Source organism: Aulonocara stuartgranti (assembly GCF_965226115.1).
Source record: "Aulonocara stuartgranti genome assembly, chromosome: 20".
Lineage (NCBI taxonomy): Eukaryota > Metazoa > Chordata > Actinopteri > Cichliformes > Cichlidae > Aulonocara > Aulonocara stuartgranti.
This window is the reverse complement of record NC_138956.1, coordinates 36,056,387-36,076,170: the sequence shown is the minus strand read 5'-3', so window position 1 is coordinate 36,076,170 and position 19,784 is coordinate 36,056,387. Positions and strand designations below refer to the sequence as shown.

Genomic DNA, 19,784 nt, shown 5'->3' with positions numbered 1-19,784 from the left:
GGGGAAACCTCAGAGGGGGTTCATGGATGAGTTGATCTGCTGTAGGGAGACCTAAAAGGACCAACCAAAAGAAGAAGAACAGTACACAACAATCTGTAGAGATGAGTCTGTGGTCATATAACCGAATGAACTTCAAGCAATTATTTTCTTAATTTTTCATTCTCCTAGAATGAAGTATGAATGAAGTATACAGGACTGATAGTGACCTCCTAACCTGCTCACTAATACTGTTTTCATTCTTCCTGATGCTAAGACACACCAGAGACCAGAATAACTGTAAATGATCTCGCTATCTTGATAATTATGAAAGTTGAATGACTTGTTTCAACTTTGTGTTTATGAAACTGAATTCAAAAGTCCTACAGCAGTTTGATGGAAATAAAACAGGCAGTTTAGTAAGTCTCTAAAAGTTGGGATTCTTTGTGAAATTCTGATGTTTGATGATGACCGATGGATGAGAGACAGTGGAAGTGGCTAAAATAAGCCGGCCTGAAGGACATCGCAGAGGCTCTGACCATGGCCCCTATGCACCAGATAAACTGAGACAGGAGTCTACCACAGCACAAGCTACCACAGGATGCAAGCTGCATGCTGTGCAACAGTGACCCAGAGAGAGTCCAGCTCACAGTAGCAGGCTGTAGGATACGAGCTGAAACAGCAGACGCCGAGAGGCACAACCAAGTGGCTGGGATAGTGTGCACGAGCATCAGGGCTGCAGAAGGCCTGATAGGAGACACATCAGAAGGCAGCTGAGAAAGAATAGCAGGCTGAGGTCCTGTTGGGCAGAGAGGCGGCTGCTGGCCAACCACCACACAGTGGTGACTGACAGGGAACGGAAAGCCACAGCTGTGATAGATGTGGCAATCCCAGCAGACAGTAACATCAGAAATAAGGAGGATGGGGTAAAGGACAGGGCACTGAAGGAAGAAGTGGAGCAAACGTGTAGGAATAAAGCACAAAATGTCTCAGTGGTAATAGGAGCATTAGGAACTGTGAACCCTCAAACTGGAAGAGTGCAATAGGAACAGGATACCCACATACACCACCTCTGAGCTGAACAGCTCAGCTCACAAGTCTTTTTTCAGCGTCCTTCTTCCTGCCAGGAGTATAGGCCTGTGGCTGAGCAGCCTGATTGCAGGGCAGCAGTAGAGTTTCTGCAGCCCTCTCCGGACTCACAGCTCTGCTCCCACAGATCCTCTGCCTCTACCCAGAATTCAGCCTGAAGCCACGAGCTCCCAGCCAGCTGAGCTCATGCTAGCTGCCATCAGGTGAGTGTGGCTCTGGTGGAGTAACAGGAAATAATTGTGTTGCTCAACATTTTCTCACAGCTATTATACTCCAGTGTGAACACAACCAAGAAGCCATGGGATTTCATCATCACACATGATCAGTCACACCTTTTAAACTACTGTGGAGCATGTGATGAGGAAATACTCAAAGGTGGTTTTGATTTTACTGTAAAAACACACTTAAATATCCAGAGATGACATTTCTAACTAATCTTAGATTCTCACTGACTCCAGTCCAACATGCTTTCACTGCCTAACCAATTTTTTGGACAGTTCAAGTCACTTTATGTGTTAAATATGAAATAATTCTTATGACGATGATACTTTTTTGCACTGCGCTGTGGGAGCGTTATGTGGCTGCAGTAAGGAAATCAGATTTCACCAGACTACGTCATGCTCATCTGTGGCTCACACCTGCTCTGGGGCTGCAGCTGATAGGTAAGTTGGTTGATCATGTGACATAAAATGGGTGTCACAGATGTCATGATGTAAAAAACGTCCCGTCTTTACCACAGACCCTGAATGCTGCATTTGTAGACGTGAACAACCTGAAACAACCTGGACGGCGATACCTGCGCCAGGCTGAGACAGCGTCCACACCCAGCAGGATACGCTCAGAGACTTAGCAGCAGACGGTCGTAATTTGACTCACCTGAACAGGTACGAAAAACAACAACTGATCCAGCAGCCGTTACTGGGACGAGACCAGTACCGGTTACTGGGTCTGCTCAGTGTGTGAGTGCTTAAAACTGAAGTGGCCGTGGGTGTGTAGGCTGTGTGAACGGACTCTGTCAATGTTTAAGTGTTTTCGTGCCTTTGTGAGGATGGTAGTAGTTTTTAACATCTTTTAAATTTCCCAACTTAAATTCGGATGTTTTCAGAGTCACGTCAAAGGAATCTGTGTTGGTATTTCAGTGCGTGGCCGTGACAAAAGGTGGAGAGAAAATAAGAAAGAAAAACCACATAAAGCAGGTGAAGCAGCAGGAATGTAAAACAGAGCCAGTCACAGTAGGATGTAGAAAGACGCTGTGCAGTTCCTCAGGAGCTATTCAAATTATGCAGCAACACTTTAAACAGAATCTTTACTCCAGATTAAATATTTAAAACTGAGATATTTTCACGCACGCTGTGTAAACAGGAGCATAAATACCAGCTCCTGTTCACCGAGTCTCTGTTTGGCCAGAATTCTGCCTCTTTGGTGTTCTAACAGGAAAATTAAGGGAGTGTCTCTGAGGAAATCTGTCTGTCTGACTCTTCACCAGTTGGTCTTAGAACTGAAGAAGCTTCTTAAAGGAAACTTAAAGAAGTCCAGACACTTTTCTTTCCAAGATCCTTGGATTATTTCCATGAAAATATTCCAAATTCAAGGGTGCTGAGTTGGAAACGTGATTGGACTCACACTTATTAATGGTCCAGCTGAGCTGAAAGACTTTATTCAGGATACATATGTGGTGTTTATTTAAAACATGCTGAAAGTGAAAGTTTTGCAGATGAGCTTCAGCACTGGTTCGTATCCATGGACGTTTGAGAAAACCAGGTGTGTAAAATGCAAAATGATTTCTGCATTTTTCTGCCTGCCTCCTCATTTTGAAGTCGGCCGTGTCTTTGTTCCCTTCTTGATTCATATTTTCAACCATTTTTATTCTTTTGTCCGCCTTTGAGGTCAGTTTGTGCCAAACTGGCATTCTGTCTATTTATCATTAACAGACCTGTTTGAGAACTTATTTTGGTTTCATTGTGTCTGTTTCTGGATGAAAGAAGCTTTAAAGTCATGCGATTTGTGCTTTTCGACCAGTGTTAAGCATTAACTTGTTAATAATTGGTGAATTTGACCTCACCAGCTGAAACATTCAGAGCCGAGTCACCGGCTAACCTGGAAACTGCTGCTGAGTTCACATGTATGCTGCTTCACGCCTGAACAAAGTGAGAAACCAGCAATGGTACAGTGAGGTTGGTGTGTCTTGAACTCTCTAACTGGGACTGTTAACGGAGCCTTAAAAACAGGAACGATTTATGAATTTCCATTTTAGAGTCATGATGAATCTGGATGTGTATAAATATGTGGAACAAACTATGAAGACAAGGAATCTTATGTGTTTCTCTCTGATGCCAGTGAATGGTAATGAGTAGAGTTCATGTTCTGGTGACAGGACTCTCTGTGGCGGCAGTGATGATGGCAGGAGGAAGTCGAATTGCACAACTATCTGTCGAGGTGGAGAGGAGGTCGGGGTGGATAAATGGGCTGACTAGAAATTGAACGTTAACGGTGGCATCTGTTGGTTTTCTATTGCTGCTTGTAATCTTTTATAACCTTAACTGAACATTTCATAGTGTTTAATCCAACTCACGAGTATTTTTATGCTTAAATCTAACAAGTGAGTAAAAAATTAAACCCATTGGAGTTGAAATGTTAGCCAGCACCTCCTGCACGCCTTGACCTTCCTAACACAGACATTGAAAGTCTCTGAAATGCACCGTTATTTACTGGCAACCCATAAAACTCCAGTGGTGCATATCAGGGAGGGGCAGGTAGCTGCCATTGAAGCTAGCTCTTAGCATTGATCTTCTAAGATTAGATGCTTCAAACACATCAGATGTCGGACCTTGTGTCCTTGAATTCAAAACCCCCTTAAATGCAGGTGTGTCCTACCAGAGCGCAGCACTCACACAGATCCTTTCTTAAAACTCATAAACAGAAAGAACAATAAAGCAGGCCACACAACACATGAACTATGCTGCCGTTTACCCAACGGTTTATTCCAAGGAGTTTGGAGCCGTTCACAGAATTTAAAGTCAGTTCTGGATATTTTACTGATTTTTTGTCAGAGCAGAGAGAGACGTGGCGCTCAGAGTCCTGACATCAAAGCTGTGGGACAGAAAGACGACAACCGTAAATAACAAAGATGGCCACGTGAGACTTTTTCCTGGTAACCACACAAGTTAAATTAAATGTAGGCGATACTTTAAAATAACAACTGAAATAAGGCTTTTCAAAACACCTGCTGAGCGGCGACACTTGTTTCTAGAACTTTTGTGGCAGTGACTACAAAGTAAGCCCCTCCTCCTTTCCCTGCAAAGTGCTGTTAACCCTGCAGGACTTCCTGGTTAAATAACATCAAAATCAACTTTGTGCTGTCACTCATTGTGAGGCTCTTCTGCATTTCAAATGGCACACCTTGCTCCAGGGCTCCTCGTCTAACACTTTCTCAGGCCGAATGAGTCTTTCAACCAAGTGTCAGAAACGGTGAAGCGAGTGTTTTAATTCTATGTTCAGTCTGAAAGCTAAGGCTGATTAGTTTACGCAGTTTTAAATCAAACTGTGTTTGTACTCGAAAGCAGCTCGATGACTGTGTAGCCAGAAGCTTAATTCCACAAAGTTCCCCTGGTTGTGAAAGGTGGTTGGGGTGGTGGCTGCAATATGATACTGTTTGTTTTGCCAACACAGGATTTTAAGGCCTTATGTCCTCTGATACAAAAACATCCTCGTCCACAGCCTGAAAAATAACCCAAGTCTGAATTGAACCTTCAAAGTGCTCAACTTGGCAAAGCAACTTGTAAACTGTTGCTCGCCTTGTGCTGTAATCTCGTATCGTGCAGGTTACAGTGAGGGTTGTTGTCGTCAGTTAGGTAGGTCGGTGTGTAGAAATCTGGTGTACCGAGGGAGTCACTCGACCGGTCGCACCGCATTTACGCCTGGGAGGGGCGGAGTGAAGACATCTGAAGAGTCACAGCTGGGCTGACTGACTGTTAACTAACCCGACCACAGCGAGTAACCACTTCACTTTAATTCCTGCAGGTTCCTCATTTTATTATTAGCAGCAGGCAGCCACTCTGCATATACATCTCTACTCATTCGCTCTGTTTGTGCCTCCTATAAGGTCATGTTATAGTGAGAAGTCATGGACAGAGTGTGTTTGTGTATTTAATATTGATATGGGTTCAACTTTAAAAAGGCTGCATTAAAAACAGTTTAATCAAATGTTTCAGGTCCAGGAAAATGAAAGTACGACCTACGACTAAGGCTCTCGCGTCACTGTGAAGGAATTTTGACCTGCTCGTCTTTACAGCCTTGCTCCAGTTCACTGACGTTTCTGAGCAGTGATTTATGCACAGCTGTATTGCACAGCTTGGCTTGGTTTTTCCATGATGACCGAACTCCTGCGCTTTGGTCTTGTCTGTTCCAAAGGTCTTGTTGTTTGTTCAGATTTGCATTTGCTTTGCAGACCTTTGAACGTTTAACATGTTAAACGTCTGACCTTGGACTGAATCCTGGAAGACTGTGACACTGTTAACATACAGCTGACACTCAAACTGCCAGACCTTCTGTTTGTATGGAGACGCTCACATTTACACCTACGGCTGATTTAGAGTAATCTTGTGACTGTAAATGTTAACTGATGACCTGGATAGTTCTGCTGTCAACGTATGAAAAAGTAGCATCAGAGGGCGATGAAAATCGTATTGCACAAGGATGCGCTGTATCACAAAGAGCTGCAGTAGCTCGGCACACTCTCGAGGAACAGCAGTATTAAACACGGCAGCAGTTTTTTTTTCTTTATGGCTCAAACAAAAAACAGAATTTTCATGATCAAAACTATTGAAATGGAGTGAAAATGTGCAACAATAAAATAATTTAAAGTCTGTCAGCAAACAAACAGCTTTTCTGCACACAGGCCTGAGCATGCTGTCACTCGTCCATCAGACCAGTCAGACCAGTCAGCTCTGCTGGCAGACGACTCCTCCACACTCACACTGTCTCATGTTTCTCCGTCACACTCATGAGTTATGAAAGGATGTTTACAGGCCAAGATTAAGCTGGTGTTTAAAATCAAGCGGCACACTTCCTGCTCTCATTCTCAGCTGTACAAACTTGCTTTTGTGTCTCCTCCCCTGAAGACTGTTGAACATTTCCCCTTTTCCTCTGCAGTCATGAGGCTGATGTGGAGTTTCTCTCTGTCCCAGCAGCCTCACTCTCTCGTCCTCTTTCTCCATGTAGTTGCTCCTGTGAGCTGACGCTGGTGTGTCAGTTAAGCATCACTGACTCACCTTGCTGTTTCACCTGTGTAGTCATTAAATCTGGGAACACGTTTGCTTTGCAGCAGGGCCTCGCTCGTCGCCATTAGGACGATGCAGATGAGGATCAGACTAAATAACAGAAGCACCTGTCTGTGTGATGTATGGTTATAATGAAGATGCCTTCACAGCTTGGCTCACTGCCCTTGAGTGCCCCAGAACAGTCACATGTCATAAACAAGTTTTACTACCAAAAAGATTCTCAAACATTTAAAAAAGACAATATTTACTCCACCAGCTACTTCTGCTGCATTTTTTTTACGTCAGAATTTTTGAAATATTAAAAATGAGGAAAAAACTAAAGGTTTAAAAAAGTGTACAAAGAGTAGTATTTTCATCCAAGATGTAGTGAGGTAGAAGTAATACTATATGAATGTTTAAAGTAAAACTGCATTAGTTGTTCAGGAGTGTACACTCCCAACAATCTGGGAGCAACCTCTTGATGAGACAGTGAAGGCTGCCCTCAGGACCTCCTCCCACATCTGGATCAGGGCAGTGACCTCAGTGACCTCGTGGACTGTTTGTGGCACCCAGAGGTTCTTGGTTGGTTTCAGATCTGGGGAATATGAGGCAGTGGAGGAACCCAGAGTGCACTGCATTAGCAGAAGGGTAATGATGTCATTCCCGCATCTAAAAGCAGTCGGGATCTGTCTGCTCTTCCAAGAATATGCAGGATAAGGACGTGCCTCCTCAGGCCTCCACTGACGCTGGATGATGCATAAAACTTTCCTCAACGCCTCCAGACTCTCATGTCTTCCACATGTGTCAGACCTGCCAGTCCTGTTGATGTGTGGTGAATGCCATTAAAGCTGGGCTATAAGCCACTTTGTAGTGAAAAAATTGGGCCGCGAGGTGAAAAAGGTTAAGAACCCCTGATATAGACGATTTGAAAGTGCACAAAAAATGCAGCGCCAAAAAGTTGGTTCTGTTCATCTGGACGTAGCGCTTTCATTGGGAGAAACGTTTCGTCACTCATCCAGTGACTTCTTCAGTCTCAGATGACTGCAGGCTTCCAACCTTATAAACAGTACATTTGAACAATGACTGAAATCAGCCCACTGAAGGAACAATGGGCTGTGAGGTCAGTTCCTTGATCATTAATATGCAAATAACCATGACCGTTGATCAACAACCACTGATCAATGGCCATGAGTACCATTCACAGAGAGTCGGGGAATGGCTGCAGACACAGCACTGTAAGGTGAAAGATGTACCCTTAGGCCCGCTCCTCGACTCAGAAATGCAGTCAGCTGAGACTGAAGAAGTCACTTGGATGAGTAACAAAACATTTCTCCCAGTGAAAACGTTACATCGAGTTAACCAGAATCAACCTTTGGGACCTCTTCAATTCAGTTTCTGACAGGTTGAAGTGATTTTCCTGGCCATGCTTCTTTTCCCTCCTCTCACATAGGAGCAGATATTGGTCCTGCTGCTGACCTTTTGTGTGTCTGTCTTCTCTAACGGTCATGTCATGGACTGTGCTGGGAGGCGCACGGGCCTTCTTGCGATGCAATGAATGGACATGCCATCCTTGAGACGCTGGTGCAGGTAACATCTGACGGTCACTAACAAAACACAAAACTAGAGAGGAAGGAAGAGGAGAGTCATCTGTGAACGCCGCCTGCTAACACATTCGCTTTTGGGACGTTCTCTTGTTGTTGCCTCTCCAGTGCACCTCATGCGTCCAGACTGGACAGACTGATATTCCTCAAGTTTACCTGACTGTGTCGTACTGTGATGGTCAGCTGCTCCCTGAAGTTTTCTGAGCAGTTTTTGTTTCCATTATGAGCTGATATCTGTAACAATGTGACAGAAATTTGGCTCAGTGTAGAAAGTAACTGTAGAACAAGGATCAGCCTGCTGTGTGTCCTGTAATCTCTGTGTTGACTGAATCTGTATTTATCACTGGTCCCTGTTTCATTTAGGATTGTGCTTTCTCATATTTGCAATCAGGTTAAAAATGTAGTCATTTCATATATAGGTTATCAATTTGTGTAACATTTACACTAATAATGTGAGCCAGAGGCTGCGAACAGGAAACGATGATGCGTCGAGTTTGACAGAACTTGTGTAAGAATATCGATAGAAATGGAGACTGTGGGCAGTGTGGTTGTGCCGTGAGTGGCGTTGCTGCTGCACCGTCTTTGTGTGATGGTTGTAAATTGCTTCTGTGTTTCTGCATGTGCAGACAGGAAGTGTGGTTATTAATCTGTAGTGACACCACAGTTACTGTCAGGCCTTGCTCTGTCGTCTTGGCTTTTTGGGGTGATTCATGGCTGCACGCAGGTTGGACCTGCAGGATGGTTGATTGTCATTGGAATCTTTTATTCTCACTATTATATCAAATTTCCAAACTCAAGGCATTGTGAAGACATTCCACAAGTTGGTTTCTTTAGCTTATTCCACGTCAGTGAGAGCTGTGCGTTTTGGACACTGTGTGCTTTGCATCAGTGACATCGTGCGTCTTTTATTCCTTCACAGATCCAACCATGAGGTGGCGCTCTTCTGGTCTTTCCCTCTTCCTTTTGCTCTCCATTTTTGTCTTGAAGTCAGCAACTGAACTCAGGATCTGTGCCTACAACGTGCAGAAATTCGACTCTGCGAAAGCATCAGACGAGAGACTGATGCACTATCTCAAACTGGTAACACACACTTTATTATGCATTTTATATTATATTTTTTCCTGCTGCCGTTATGAATGAATTATTGGCAGAATTGGATCTGTTGCTGTATTTATGACTCGACCTATGACCTTTTTTCTGTGTGCCCATGTGTCTGTCCAGGTCCTGACTCGTTGTGATATCAGCCTCCTACAGCACGTGGTGGATCCAGACGGTCGAGCCATTGAAACGTTGCTGTCTGTGCTCAACAGGTAAACATTCACTGGAAACTCTGGCTACAGTTTAAACTATCAGCATGAAAATCTTGTCAGCTGAGTTTCAGCCCTTAAAGAGGACTTATTCTACTCATTGCTCATTGGTTGCTAATCGTAAAGAGAAAGTTTGACCATTAGGTAGGTGGGACTTCTGTGGTCTCGGACAGAGACAGTGTGTGCTTGAAATAATCATATGATGATGTCATTATTCACTATTATTGATTATTTGTAGTTCTCCTGGATGTCCCATTCTGCGCTCACTCACCTGACCTGGCAACTTTGTTCTCTCTTCTCAAATAAAACCAGCCATATAATAGTGCAGGGCTCCATAAGATTACCTTGCCTCACATCACTTACATAATTTAGGGTATTTGATTTTTGTAGACCCACTCCCAGAACATTTTGATTACACTTCATATATTTGACAGGAAAAAGTATAAGCAGGAAAAGCATTTTCCAAAATCTTCAGCATGAAGCGAGACTGTGTGAGAGCAAAAGGGAAGTCTGACCCTTTCTAATACAGCAGCTGTGAGCTCTATGAAAACACAGCACGATGGCACTAACAGGTGTCAGCATGATTCAGTTGGCTGTGCTTACTCCTGTTTTATGTTTGTACTCTGTGTGTACTGACAAAGCTACAGTTCACTACCAGTCAGTGTTTTATGATAACGATGCAAAGAGATTGCTGTATTGCTAAAGAGTACGTGGGCATGTTGCTGACATACAAGACCGTAAACTGCTCGATCTTTTAATATACTCAGCTAGTATTCTAACACTGCTTAACCACAATATGTGCATAATGATGGTCATTATGTGTCTGCTGTCTGCCTTCAACAGGGGATCTGACAGGTACACTGGATTTAATGAGCATGTGAAGTATCATCTAATCATATTCATTAATCCTAATAATCGAAATTTACACCCTTTACTAACCAAAATGCCTGAAATGGCAACACTTTACTTTGGAAAGTCACTATTAGAGAAAATCGGGATGGAAATGTGTCATACAGGTTTATCAGTCCAGTATTTGTTAAAGGGAAAAGCATGAACTGAATGATTCTGATTTAACTCTGAACAACTTGAAAGCCTCCTAGTCAGTAGCAGGGCCTTAAAAAGAGGTTCAAGGATCAAAGCTGTAGTAAATGCAGATGAGCACACATGTGAAAGCACATAACGAAATGTAAATATGTGATGTGTTTATGGACTGCTGACTGTTTAAATTGCAAAAATATTTATCAACTAAGTGGTTACTGTGAAAGGTACTTTTGACTTAACAAAATAAAGTGTTACCCATCAGTGCAGTGTGTCCAAGCTTTGGGTGGGCGCTGTACAAAAAAAACATGCTGTGGGTTCAAGTTGAAGAATAAACATTTTCATGTTTGTTTGTTTTGTAAATTGTACTTTTATTTAGCTAGATGTAAATATCCCAAACTACAAATTTCACGTGCTGAAATATGTCTCATATTTCTGACAGCGTGACTGAAATACTTTCTGTACATGTATAAAGCTTAGTAGGCCGGGTGCTAAGCCCTGGGGAGCTCCACTTCTGGGACTATCACGCTGGACTGTTTTCATGTGCTTTTCTAGTATTAAGACTTCATCTCAAGAAATCTTACTGTCATATTTAACCAAAGTCCCATAATAAAAGTCCATGCAACATTTTCATAAGACTACAGTAGATTAAAGTGCCAAGTTTCAGTATTAATTTTAGTAGCATTACAACAGAAATAGTTTGAAAAGCTTCTAATGTAAGTGGACATGAAATAGTTGCTAAGCGACATTAGGAGTCACAATGTAACGAGAAAAATGGCTACATGAGTTAAAAAAAAAAAAAAAAACAGAATGAAACTACAGCGGTCTCATAAAACAGAAACATTCGATTAAAATGATGGAAAGAGAAGGCGAGGGGAAATGCTCAAAAGCAGCTAAACAGAGCTAAAATAAAATAAAAATAAAAAATACTCCAAATAGAAGTACCTGGATACTATGTTTAGGTGTAGTAAAAATCATGGGACTGGGCTACATTAGCTTTAGTCATGTTAGCATATTATTTAGCATTTCAGGCACAAAAAGCATTAATGTGTTTCTAAAACATGATAATGAGGTTACATGCAGATTTACATACATGCATGTATGACTTCCCACCACGAACACACATGCACAATCTTGGGTTGTGTGTGTGTGTGTGTGTGTGTGTTGGGGGGGTTTTGGGTTGGTTTTTTTTTTGTTTTTTGTTTTTTTGAAAGTGTAAATAAAAAGACCATTTAAAAAAAGGACATTTCAGTGACTAGGGCACTGGTTACCTAAAAAATGCAATTTGTTTAAATTGTAGGAATGTTGGTATAAATTTGCTTGAACAATGTGAAGAGAGGTGCACGAGGGAGCGTTCATCGAGGCGTGAACTCCAGCAGAGCAGATCACTGGGATAAATCTGACTTTAGCTTCCTTGTTTCTCTGAAAGAACAATGAGGACTGCTCTGTAATGCTCACCTGATGGCTTCATAAGCCCCAGCGGTCCTTGTGCTCCTCTGTTCACATTGATGTTTTGGCGGGCTCGTGTATTGCGTACTGTGTGACGTGCAGCTCCTTTCTCTGCTGCGTTTTTCCACATTCTTGTCTCCTTTTCTGCGTTGAGGTATGAAGAGTACGACTACGAGGCAGTGGCCAGTGAGAGTTTGGGAAACTCTCCTGACGACAAGCAGAAGTATGTTTTCATCTACAGGTAAGACATGGCTGTGGTCAGTGGCGGTCCTAGCCTGTTTGGCGCCCCGGGCGAACACTCCCTCTGGCCTGTATTGCCTGCATCTTTTGCTCGTTTCTCTTCGCTTCTTTTCTATTATTTCTAAACTGAGCACCTGATGGCTTTCAACTTTTCTTGTCCATCTTCCATTGGTTTTAATTTTGCCCTCCAGTATGAACACAAATCCACCAACTCGAGGATCACCACAACATGATCTAACACACCTACACCTTAGTTCACAGATTCACTTTGTCTAAGGTTTATTTCTGGGATTTCACACAACCCAGGATTCAGATCATGAATACATAATGGGCTTGGATTCACATCATTATGAATGAAATGTGCTCTATTTGGAAGCAGCCCCTCCCCTTTTGACGGGTTGTGTGTGAGACTTTAAATCATCAAACTATAAAATATAAATTTGAAATTGTTATTGACCCTTTACCTCTGGTCCTAAAGTGTAGATTTATTTTCTTACTCTTCTTATATTTATTGTTTGTTTACTTGCACTGCTGTAACTGGAGCCTCGTCGTCTCGTCTCTCTATATACTGGACTGTATGGTAAATGGCCTGTATTTGTATAGCGCTTTACACATCCAGTCATTCACCCATTCACACTGGTGATGGCAGTTACATTGTAGCCACAGCCACCCTGGGGCGCACTGACAGAGGCGAGGCTGCCGGACACTGGCGCCACCGGGCCCTCTGACCACCACCAGTAGGCAATGGGTGAAGTGTCTTGCCCAATGAGTACAAGCAATTTTTCTTTTTTGTTTTTCCTTTCCGAACACCCTGTTCGAACATAAGAGTGTCCATAAGTTCACGTGGCACCAGGACGCTCTAGGCCGTAGGTCGATGATCGATTTTGTAATCGTATCAGCAGACCTGCGACCATATGTTCTGGACACTCGGGTAAAGAGAGGGGCTGAGCTGTCAACTGATCACCACCTGGTGGTGAGTTGGATCAGGTGGCGGGGGAGGACGCTGGACAGACCTGGTGCACCTAAACGCGTAGTGAGGGTGTGCTGGGAACGTCTAGCAGAGGCCCCAGTCCGCGAGATCTTCAACGCACACCTCCGGCAGAGCTTCAACAGCATTCCGAGGGAGACTGGGGACATTGAGTCCGAATGGACCATGTTCAGCGTCTCCACTGCCGAAGCTGCTGCATTGAGCTGCGGCCACAAGGTGGTTGGTGCCTGCCGTGGTGGTAATCCCCGAACCAAATGGTGGACACCAGAGGTGAAGGGAGCCACCAGGCTGAAGAAGGAGTCCTATCGGGCTTGGTTAGCCTGTGGGACTCCGGAGGCAGCCGACAGGTATCGACAGGCCAAGCGGAATGCGGCTCGGGCAGTGGCTGAAGCAAAAACTCGGGTGTGGGAGGAGTTCGGAGAGGCCATGGAAAAAGACTTTCGGGCTGCCTCGAAGAGATTCTGGCAAACCGTCAGACGTCTCAGGAGGGGAAAGCGGTGCTCTACCTGCACTGTGTATAGTGCTGGCGGAGCGCTGCTGACGTCGACTGAGAAAATTGTCAGGCGGTGGAAGGAATACTTCGAGGACCTCCTTAATCCCACTGACACGTCTTCCGAGGAGGAAGCAGAGTCTGGGGATGAGGGGAATGACCCGCCAATTTCCGGGGGCGAGGTCACTGAGGCAGTTAAACAACTCCTTGGTGGCAGAGCCCCTGGTGGACGTTGTAGGGCTGTCCTGGTTGACACGCCTCTGCAATGTTGCGTGGAGATCAGGGGCAGTACCTGTGGACTGGCAGACCGGGGTGGTGGTCCCCATCTTTAAGAAAGGGGACCGGAGGGTGTGTTCCAACTACAGGGGGATCACACTCCTCAGCCTCCCTGGGAAAGTCTATGCCAGGGTGCTGGAAAGGAGAGTTCGTCCGTTAGTCGAACCTCGGATACAGGAGGAACAATGCGGTTTTCGTCCTGGTCGCGGAACACTGGACCAGCTCTTTATCCTCTCCAGGATACTTGAGGGTGCATGGGAGTTTGCCCAACCAGTCTACATGTGTTTTGTGGACTTGGAGAAGGCATTCGACCGTGTCCCTCGGGGTGTCCTGTGGGAGGTGTTGCGGGAATATGGGGTGTCTGGCCCATTGCTACGGGCCATTCGATCCCTATACAACCGTTGCAAGAGCTTGGTTTGCATTGCCGGCAATAAGTCGGACTCGTTCCCGGTGGGTGATGGGCTTCGCCAGGGCTTCCCTTTGTCTCCGGTTCTGTTCATAATTTTTATGGACAGGATTTCTAGGCGCAGCCAAGTGGCGGAGGGCTTTCGCTTTGGTGGCCTCAGAATCTCATCTCTGATTTTTGCAGATGATGTGGTTCTGTTGGCTTCATCGGGTGAGGGCCTCCAGCTCGCACTGGAACTGTTCGCAGCCGAGTGTGAAGCAGCGGGAATGAGGATCAGCACCTCCAAATCTGAGGCCATGGTTCTCAGCCGGAAAAGGGTGGAGTGCCCACTCCGGGTCGGGGATGAGTTCCTGCCCCAAGTGGAGGAGTTCAAGTATCTCGGGGTCTTGTTCGCGAGTGATGGGAGAAGGGAGCCGGAGATCGACAGACGGATTGGGGCTGCAGCTGCAGTAATGCGGACGCTGCACCGGTCCGTCGTGGTGAAGAGGGAGCTGAGTGTAAAAGCGAAGCTCTCAATTTACCGGTCGATCTACGTCCCTACCCTCACCTATGGCCACAAGCTGTGGGTAGTGACCGAAAGAACGAGATCGCGGATACAAGCGGCAGAAATGAGCTTCCTCCGAAGGGTGGCTGGCCTCTCCCTTAGAGATAGGGTGAGAAGTTCGGCCATCCGGGAGGGGCTCAGAGTAGAGCCAGTGCTGCTCCACATCGAAAGGAGCCAGCTGAGGTGGTTCGGGCATCTGACAAGGATGCCCCCTGGGCGCCTCCTGGGTGAGGTGTTCCAGGCATGTCCCACCAGGAGGAGGCCCCGGGGCAGACCCAGGACATGCTGGAGAGATTATATCTCTCGGCTGGCCTGGGAACGCCTTGGTGTTCCCCCGGATAAGCTGGAGGAGGTGGCTGGGGAGAGGGAGGTCTGGGCCTCTTTGCTTAGGCTGCTGCCCCCGCGACCCGGCCCCGGACAAAGCGGATGAAGATGGATGGATGGTTTTTCCTTTTTTTTTTTTTTTTTTTTTTGCCGATGCCCGTGATGCCGCCCCCACCACGATCCCGCCCCGGGCAACCACCCGTGTCGCCCGTATCAGAAACCGCTACCGGCTGTGGTCCAGGACTGGAAAAAGACCTCTCTGTGTTGGCTTCATCCTGCTGCTCTGGTGTTTGTTGCTTGTAGGCTACAAGATTGTTTGCAGTACGTGAACACCAACTGTGATTCGGCGATCTCTTGCTGATTTGAACTGTAAAGTGTAGACGAGCGTCTGTGCTTCACAGCTACTGTTAAAGTACATTAATCAAATGCAACATTTAAAATTGTCCAGCTTTGGATAAAGCGTGACCTCGCCGTCACTTTCACCCTGCCACTTAATCGTCATGAAGGAGGGGCTGAACAAAAATTAGATTAACCAGGGGTCACATGCTGCTCGTACCAATGATTAAACAGCATTTAATCTTTTCTTCTCCAAACAGGATGCAGACGGTGAACGTGACGGGTCAATACCAGTACAGGAGCCAGCAGTCGTTTGTCAGAGAGCCTTTTGTGGTTCGCTTCCAAAGCAAGAATGCATGTTAGTGCATAAGAAAACATTTTGAATGCTTTTCTTCTTAGTTTCAGATTTAAACTAAAACGGTGCCCTTCATTCTTCTCTTTTTTCTTTCTCTTCTTGTTTTTCCTTTTCTCTTTCCACCCGGCAGCGATCGGGGAGTTTATCTTGGTCCCTCTCCACAGTGAGCCCAGCAAGGCCGTCCAGGAGATCAACAAGCTTTACGACGTCTTTGTGGAAGTCAGCAAGAAATGGAACAACACGGTGCGAAAACTCATCTAATAACAGGCTTATCAGAACAGATGTGACAGAGAACTTTTTTCTGATTTTCACATAATCCGTGTTTGTAAAGGTCTGCTTTAAAATGGAAAATGACTTTATTCACATAGAGCCTTTCAAGGAATCCAAGGTCACTTTATACACAAAAGTCAAAAACCACTGACTTTGAAACCATAGCCTGACTCTGCACTCAGGATTTTGAAGCCTCGGTATCAGCACTTTACCATCTGCAGTGTTGTTGGATAATTTATTTGCAGGCAAAAGTGTCCATATTTAGACAGAAGATGTCAGGTTTATCAGCAAGCTTTAACTTGGAAATATAAAAATAAATAGAAGCACTGACTTCATCAAGATGCAGATATTTATAGAGACTAAAAGCATTTATGCATGTCTTTTAAATGTAAACATTTTTACCCCTGGGCTGTAAATGGTGTATTGTCATCACCCCACCGGGCAGGACGAACACGCGAGTTTGTGAATGTGATAACTTGAGAACAAGGCGATGTAGGAGTTTCAGATTGAAACCACAGGTGCATCTGCTTGGAGGCTGAGGGGCAGCACTGGCCTTCACAGCAGGATTTAAAAAACTGGTGAAGTTTTACTGTGGGATTCTTTGGAGGCTGACTCACTCGCTTTGTTGTGTGTGTAGAATGTGATGTTCCTGGGAGATTTCCATGCCAGCTGTGCGTATGTGAAACGAAGTGACAGGAAAAACATACGGCTGTTCATGAAGTCGGAGTTCTCCTGGCTGATCAGAAACCGAGAGGACACCACTGTCACCGACGCGACCAGCTGTGCATACGACAGGTGTGTGCTGACAAAACTGTGGATTAACATATAACAGCTGGTGAATGTAGAGAGTTACCTGCTGGATGTCAGCTACAGTTAATCTTATTGTTATTAATCTAACTTTAAAGGTTCATGTGTGGATGAGGAGTTTTATGTTCTTGCATTTAATTTTAATGGTTTAGTTTGTGTGTGTTTGAACAGAAAATAATGTGTGTGTGTGTGTGTGTGTGCGCAGGATTGTTGTGCATGGAGAACCCTTCCTGAGGGCAATCAAGCCATTCTCTGCAAAAGTCTTTGATCTCGGAGCGGAGTTCAAAATGTCCAGGAGCGAGGTAACTGATCACATGACACCACATATATACTGGTCACATTTAATAGGTCTAATAAAACACAATCACAGCCTTCCTGAAGCATTTGGAAGTGTCAGTTTGTTACAGTCTTTATAGTTATAGTTCCTGCCCAGCAGGACAAACGCTGCTGTCTGTCTTCAGTGTGGGTTATGATCATCTGCTGATTATGCTGACATTTGGCTGCTTGTAGTCTTCTTGACATTTTTTTTTGGTACGGCATTCTCTCTGAAAGCATGAAATTGATATTTAAGAATCCTCTGCAGCACCCTCTAGTGTGCAGACAGACAGTTTGTTTACTCATTAACGGTCTGTAAAAGTCTTATCATATCAAACATATAAAATTTAACTCTGAATCATTTGGATTTGCAATAATTTGGTACACGTCTGAAAAGGAAGTCTGATAAATTAGAACATCTTAGTGGGTTCAATTTATCTACATGTTTATTTTAAAGTTATGAGTAATTTGTATTTTAGGATGATGGCACATCAGTAGTTTCTTGAGCTGTAATGAGAGTACGTGTGAAGCCTGAGCCCTCAAACAGATACACTGCATGATAAAGGAGTCTGATGTTTTTCCTGTTTTTAGCTGACAAGAGTGTGCTGTAACACATCTGCTTCAAGGTTTCATGTCTTGTGCATTCAGATCATTCTCTGTAAACAGATGTTTGTGTGGGAAAATTCCACTACGTCAGCTTTGAGTACTCGGAGCAGAAAAGCCTATTTAAGAACCGGTCTATTTACCATTCTGAAATATTCAGACCAGTCCGTCTGGCACCAACAACCACAGCAGGTTTCAACGTCACTTAAAGCCCCTTCCTTGCTCATCCTGATGCTCGGTTTGAGCTGCTGCCGTGTGACTGATCACATCTGTGTTAACGAGCAGCTCAACACTTTGCTAGGTATACCTAATAAAGTGGCCACTCATTATGTAGAAATTATATTATTTGATCCGTAAGATTAATTGATACATGTGGAATAATGAATGTGTATACTACTTTAATATTGTAAGCACTGATCTGTTGCTGGGTAGCTTTATCTATAATAATACAGCATCTGAAAAAACGGTATTTAAATCCAAAATATAGAAAGCTGCACAACATAGTTTTGGATTTCTTCCTCCTTTTTTAAAAAATAAATGTCATTTTTAAGTGATCGGCTTTTATCCTCATTCTCAGGCCGGGTTTGCCAGGACACCTTAAATATCTGTCACCTTTTCCTGTGTGTCCTGTTAAAACAGCCGATGTAAATACTGTTTGATGATGTCTGACTCTGACTTCCATTGCTTCTGTCTGCCAGGTGGTGCAGCTGAGCGACCATTACCCAGTGGAAGTGGTATTAAAGAGCTCCGCCCTCTTCCTTCAGGCCACGCCCCTCCTGAGCCTAATAAGTGCCTCTGTGATCCTCTGGTCCTTCCTCTCTGCCCTGTGATCATCCCAGGCTCTGAATGCTTTATATACTCGTTTGTCTTTTTTTTATTCCAAAACCAGTTCACCTTCTAGCTGTGCCAGGATCACTCGGCGCTGTCCGTTCTTTTAACACGGGTTTATTTTATAGTCCCAGCTCTACTGCTCTTAGACCAAAGTGAAGTGACTGAGCAGCGAGGCAGCTCCAGGAACAGAATGTGTAAAATTTTAAAACAAAAATTCAAATATGAGACTTTCAGGGTTTTTGGTGCTGATTTTAAAATATTTTAAATTAAGGTTTTTGCATGAAGACAAAAGTGCATCCAACAGTCTTGTTTGTTATGAGGTGAAAATGTAATCTGATTTTATTTTTTAGGAGTTCTTTGTTTTCTTCTTCCTTCCATCTTTTTCTTGATGTGTCCCCCTCGGGTCTGTACAGAAACTGATGTAAATATTTAGAATTCCTCTGAAAATGTTAAGATTTTCATTGCTTGAGTTTTATAAAATTCAGTAAAGTTTTTTTTTTAATAGTAAAATAAAATTTAAAAAACATTCTTAAGATGTTGTTATTTTGGGACGAGCTGCCTGCATTGATACAGGTTCACCTGAAAACACCACAGGGATGGATCGATTACTAAATGAGTTAAAGGGTTTCAAAAAAATCATCGGTCTGTCATTTTTCCTCAGCAGACAGGTGTTGAACGTTCTCCTGTTTTTACCTTGAAGCGACTGTTGTTGTGAATTGGAATTAAAACTGAGCAGAACGCGTCTTATCCTGCATTTCTTCTTACTGCAGTAAGAAAACACTTCATCCACCACAAAGTTTTTAAGGATGTATTTCAAATTGATTTGCTGATCCTATCACCTTTGATTATTTGTATATCAGTGAAAGAACATTAGTATGTCAGTCTGAAATTCACTTAATCACAAAACGAATCTGTTGATTGGGATTATGGAGACATTTTATTTTTATAACACTCCTTAATCTCATGAGCATCAATGAGATTAGTGAGTGTCGTGGCATAATACCTTTCCAGCACACTTCACTTTTTCCTGACTGCAGCCTGCATAGATCAGTGCTTTGGGCTCGGGGGATCGATCCAAACACTGATAGTATCAATATCAGTGTTGATATCAGCATTGGATCAATGATAGTGTTAAAATCAAATCACTTTTGTCACATCACCTGTGCAGGTACACTGGTACAGTACATGTGAGTGAAATTGTTGTGTGCGAGCTTCACAAGCAACAGAGGTGTGCAAAATACAATAACATAAGAACAAGCAAAATATAGGAATGGCTAAATC

The 19,784-nt window shown here is 44.0% G+C and overlaps 1 protein-coding gene across 2 annotated transcripts; it reads left to right on the top strand.

The window, feature by feature from the left end:
* The first annotated feature begins 1,712 nt into the window (after positions 1-1,712).
* LOC309697034 (deoxyribonuclease-1-like) lies at positions 1,713-19,250 on the top strand. 2 transcript variants are annotated; one of them, XM_082518671.1, is made up of 11 exons: positions 1,713-1,727; positions 1,805-1,949; positions 8,844-9,004; positions 9,146-9,234; positions 10,075-10,086; positions 11,873-11,959; positions 15,583-15,680; positions 15,808-15,920; positions 16,585-16,742; positions 16,960-17,056; positions 18,371-19,250. In XM_082518671.1, the coding sequence occupies exons 3-11, from the start codon at positions 8,852-8,854 to the stop codon at positions 18,500-18,502; spliced, it is 939 nt and encodes a 312-aa protein (XP_082374797.1). In that variant the 5' UTR covers positions 1,713-1,727; positions 1,805-1,949; positions 8,844-8,851; the 3' UTR covers positions 18,503-19,250. The 2 variants fall into 2 exon arrangements, with proteins under 2 accessions (XP_082374797.1, XP_082374798.1); XM_082518672.1 differs by lacking the exons at positions 1,713-1,727; positions 10,075-10,086 and having other exon boundaries at positions 1,788-1,949.
* Positions 19,251-19,784: the final 534 nt, after the last annotated feature.

Bases quoted from the DNA above. Each gene is read 5' to 3' on its own strand.
- LOC309697034 (XM_082518671.1), top strand. From the start codon at position 8,852: ATGAGGTGGCGCTCTTCTGGTCTTTCCCTCTTCCTTTTGCTCTCCATT. The intron at 11,960-15,582 runs GTAAGACATGGC...TTCTCCAAACAG, and splicing joins AAGTATGTTTTCATCTACAG to GATGCAGACGGTGAACGTGA. The intron at 15,681-15,807 runs GTTAGTGCATAA...TCCACCCGGCAG, and splicing joins CTTCCAAAGCAAGAATGCAT to CGATCGGGGAGTTTATCTTG.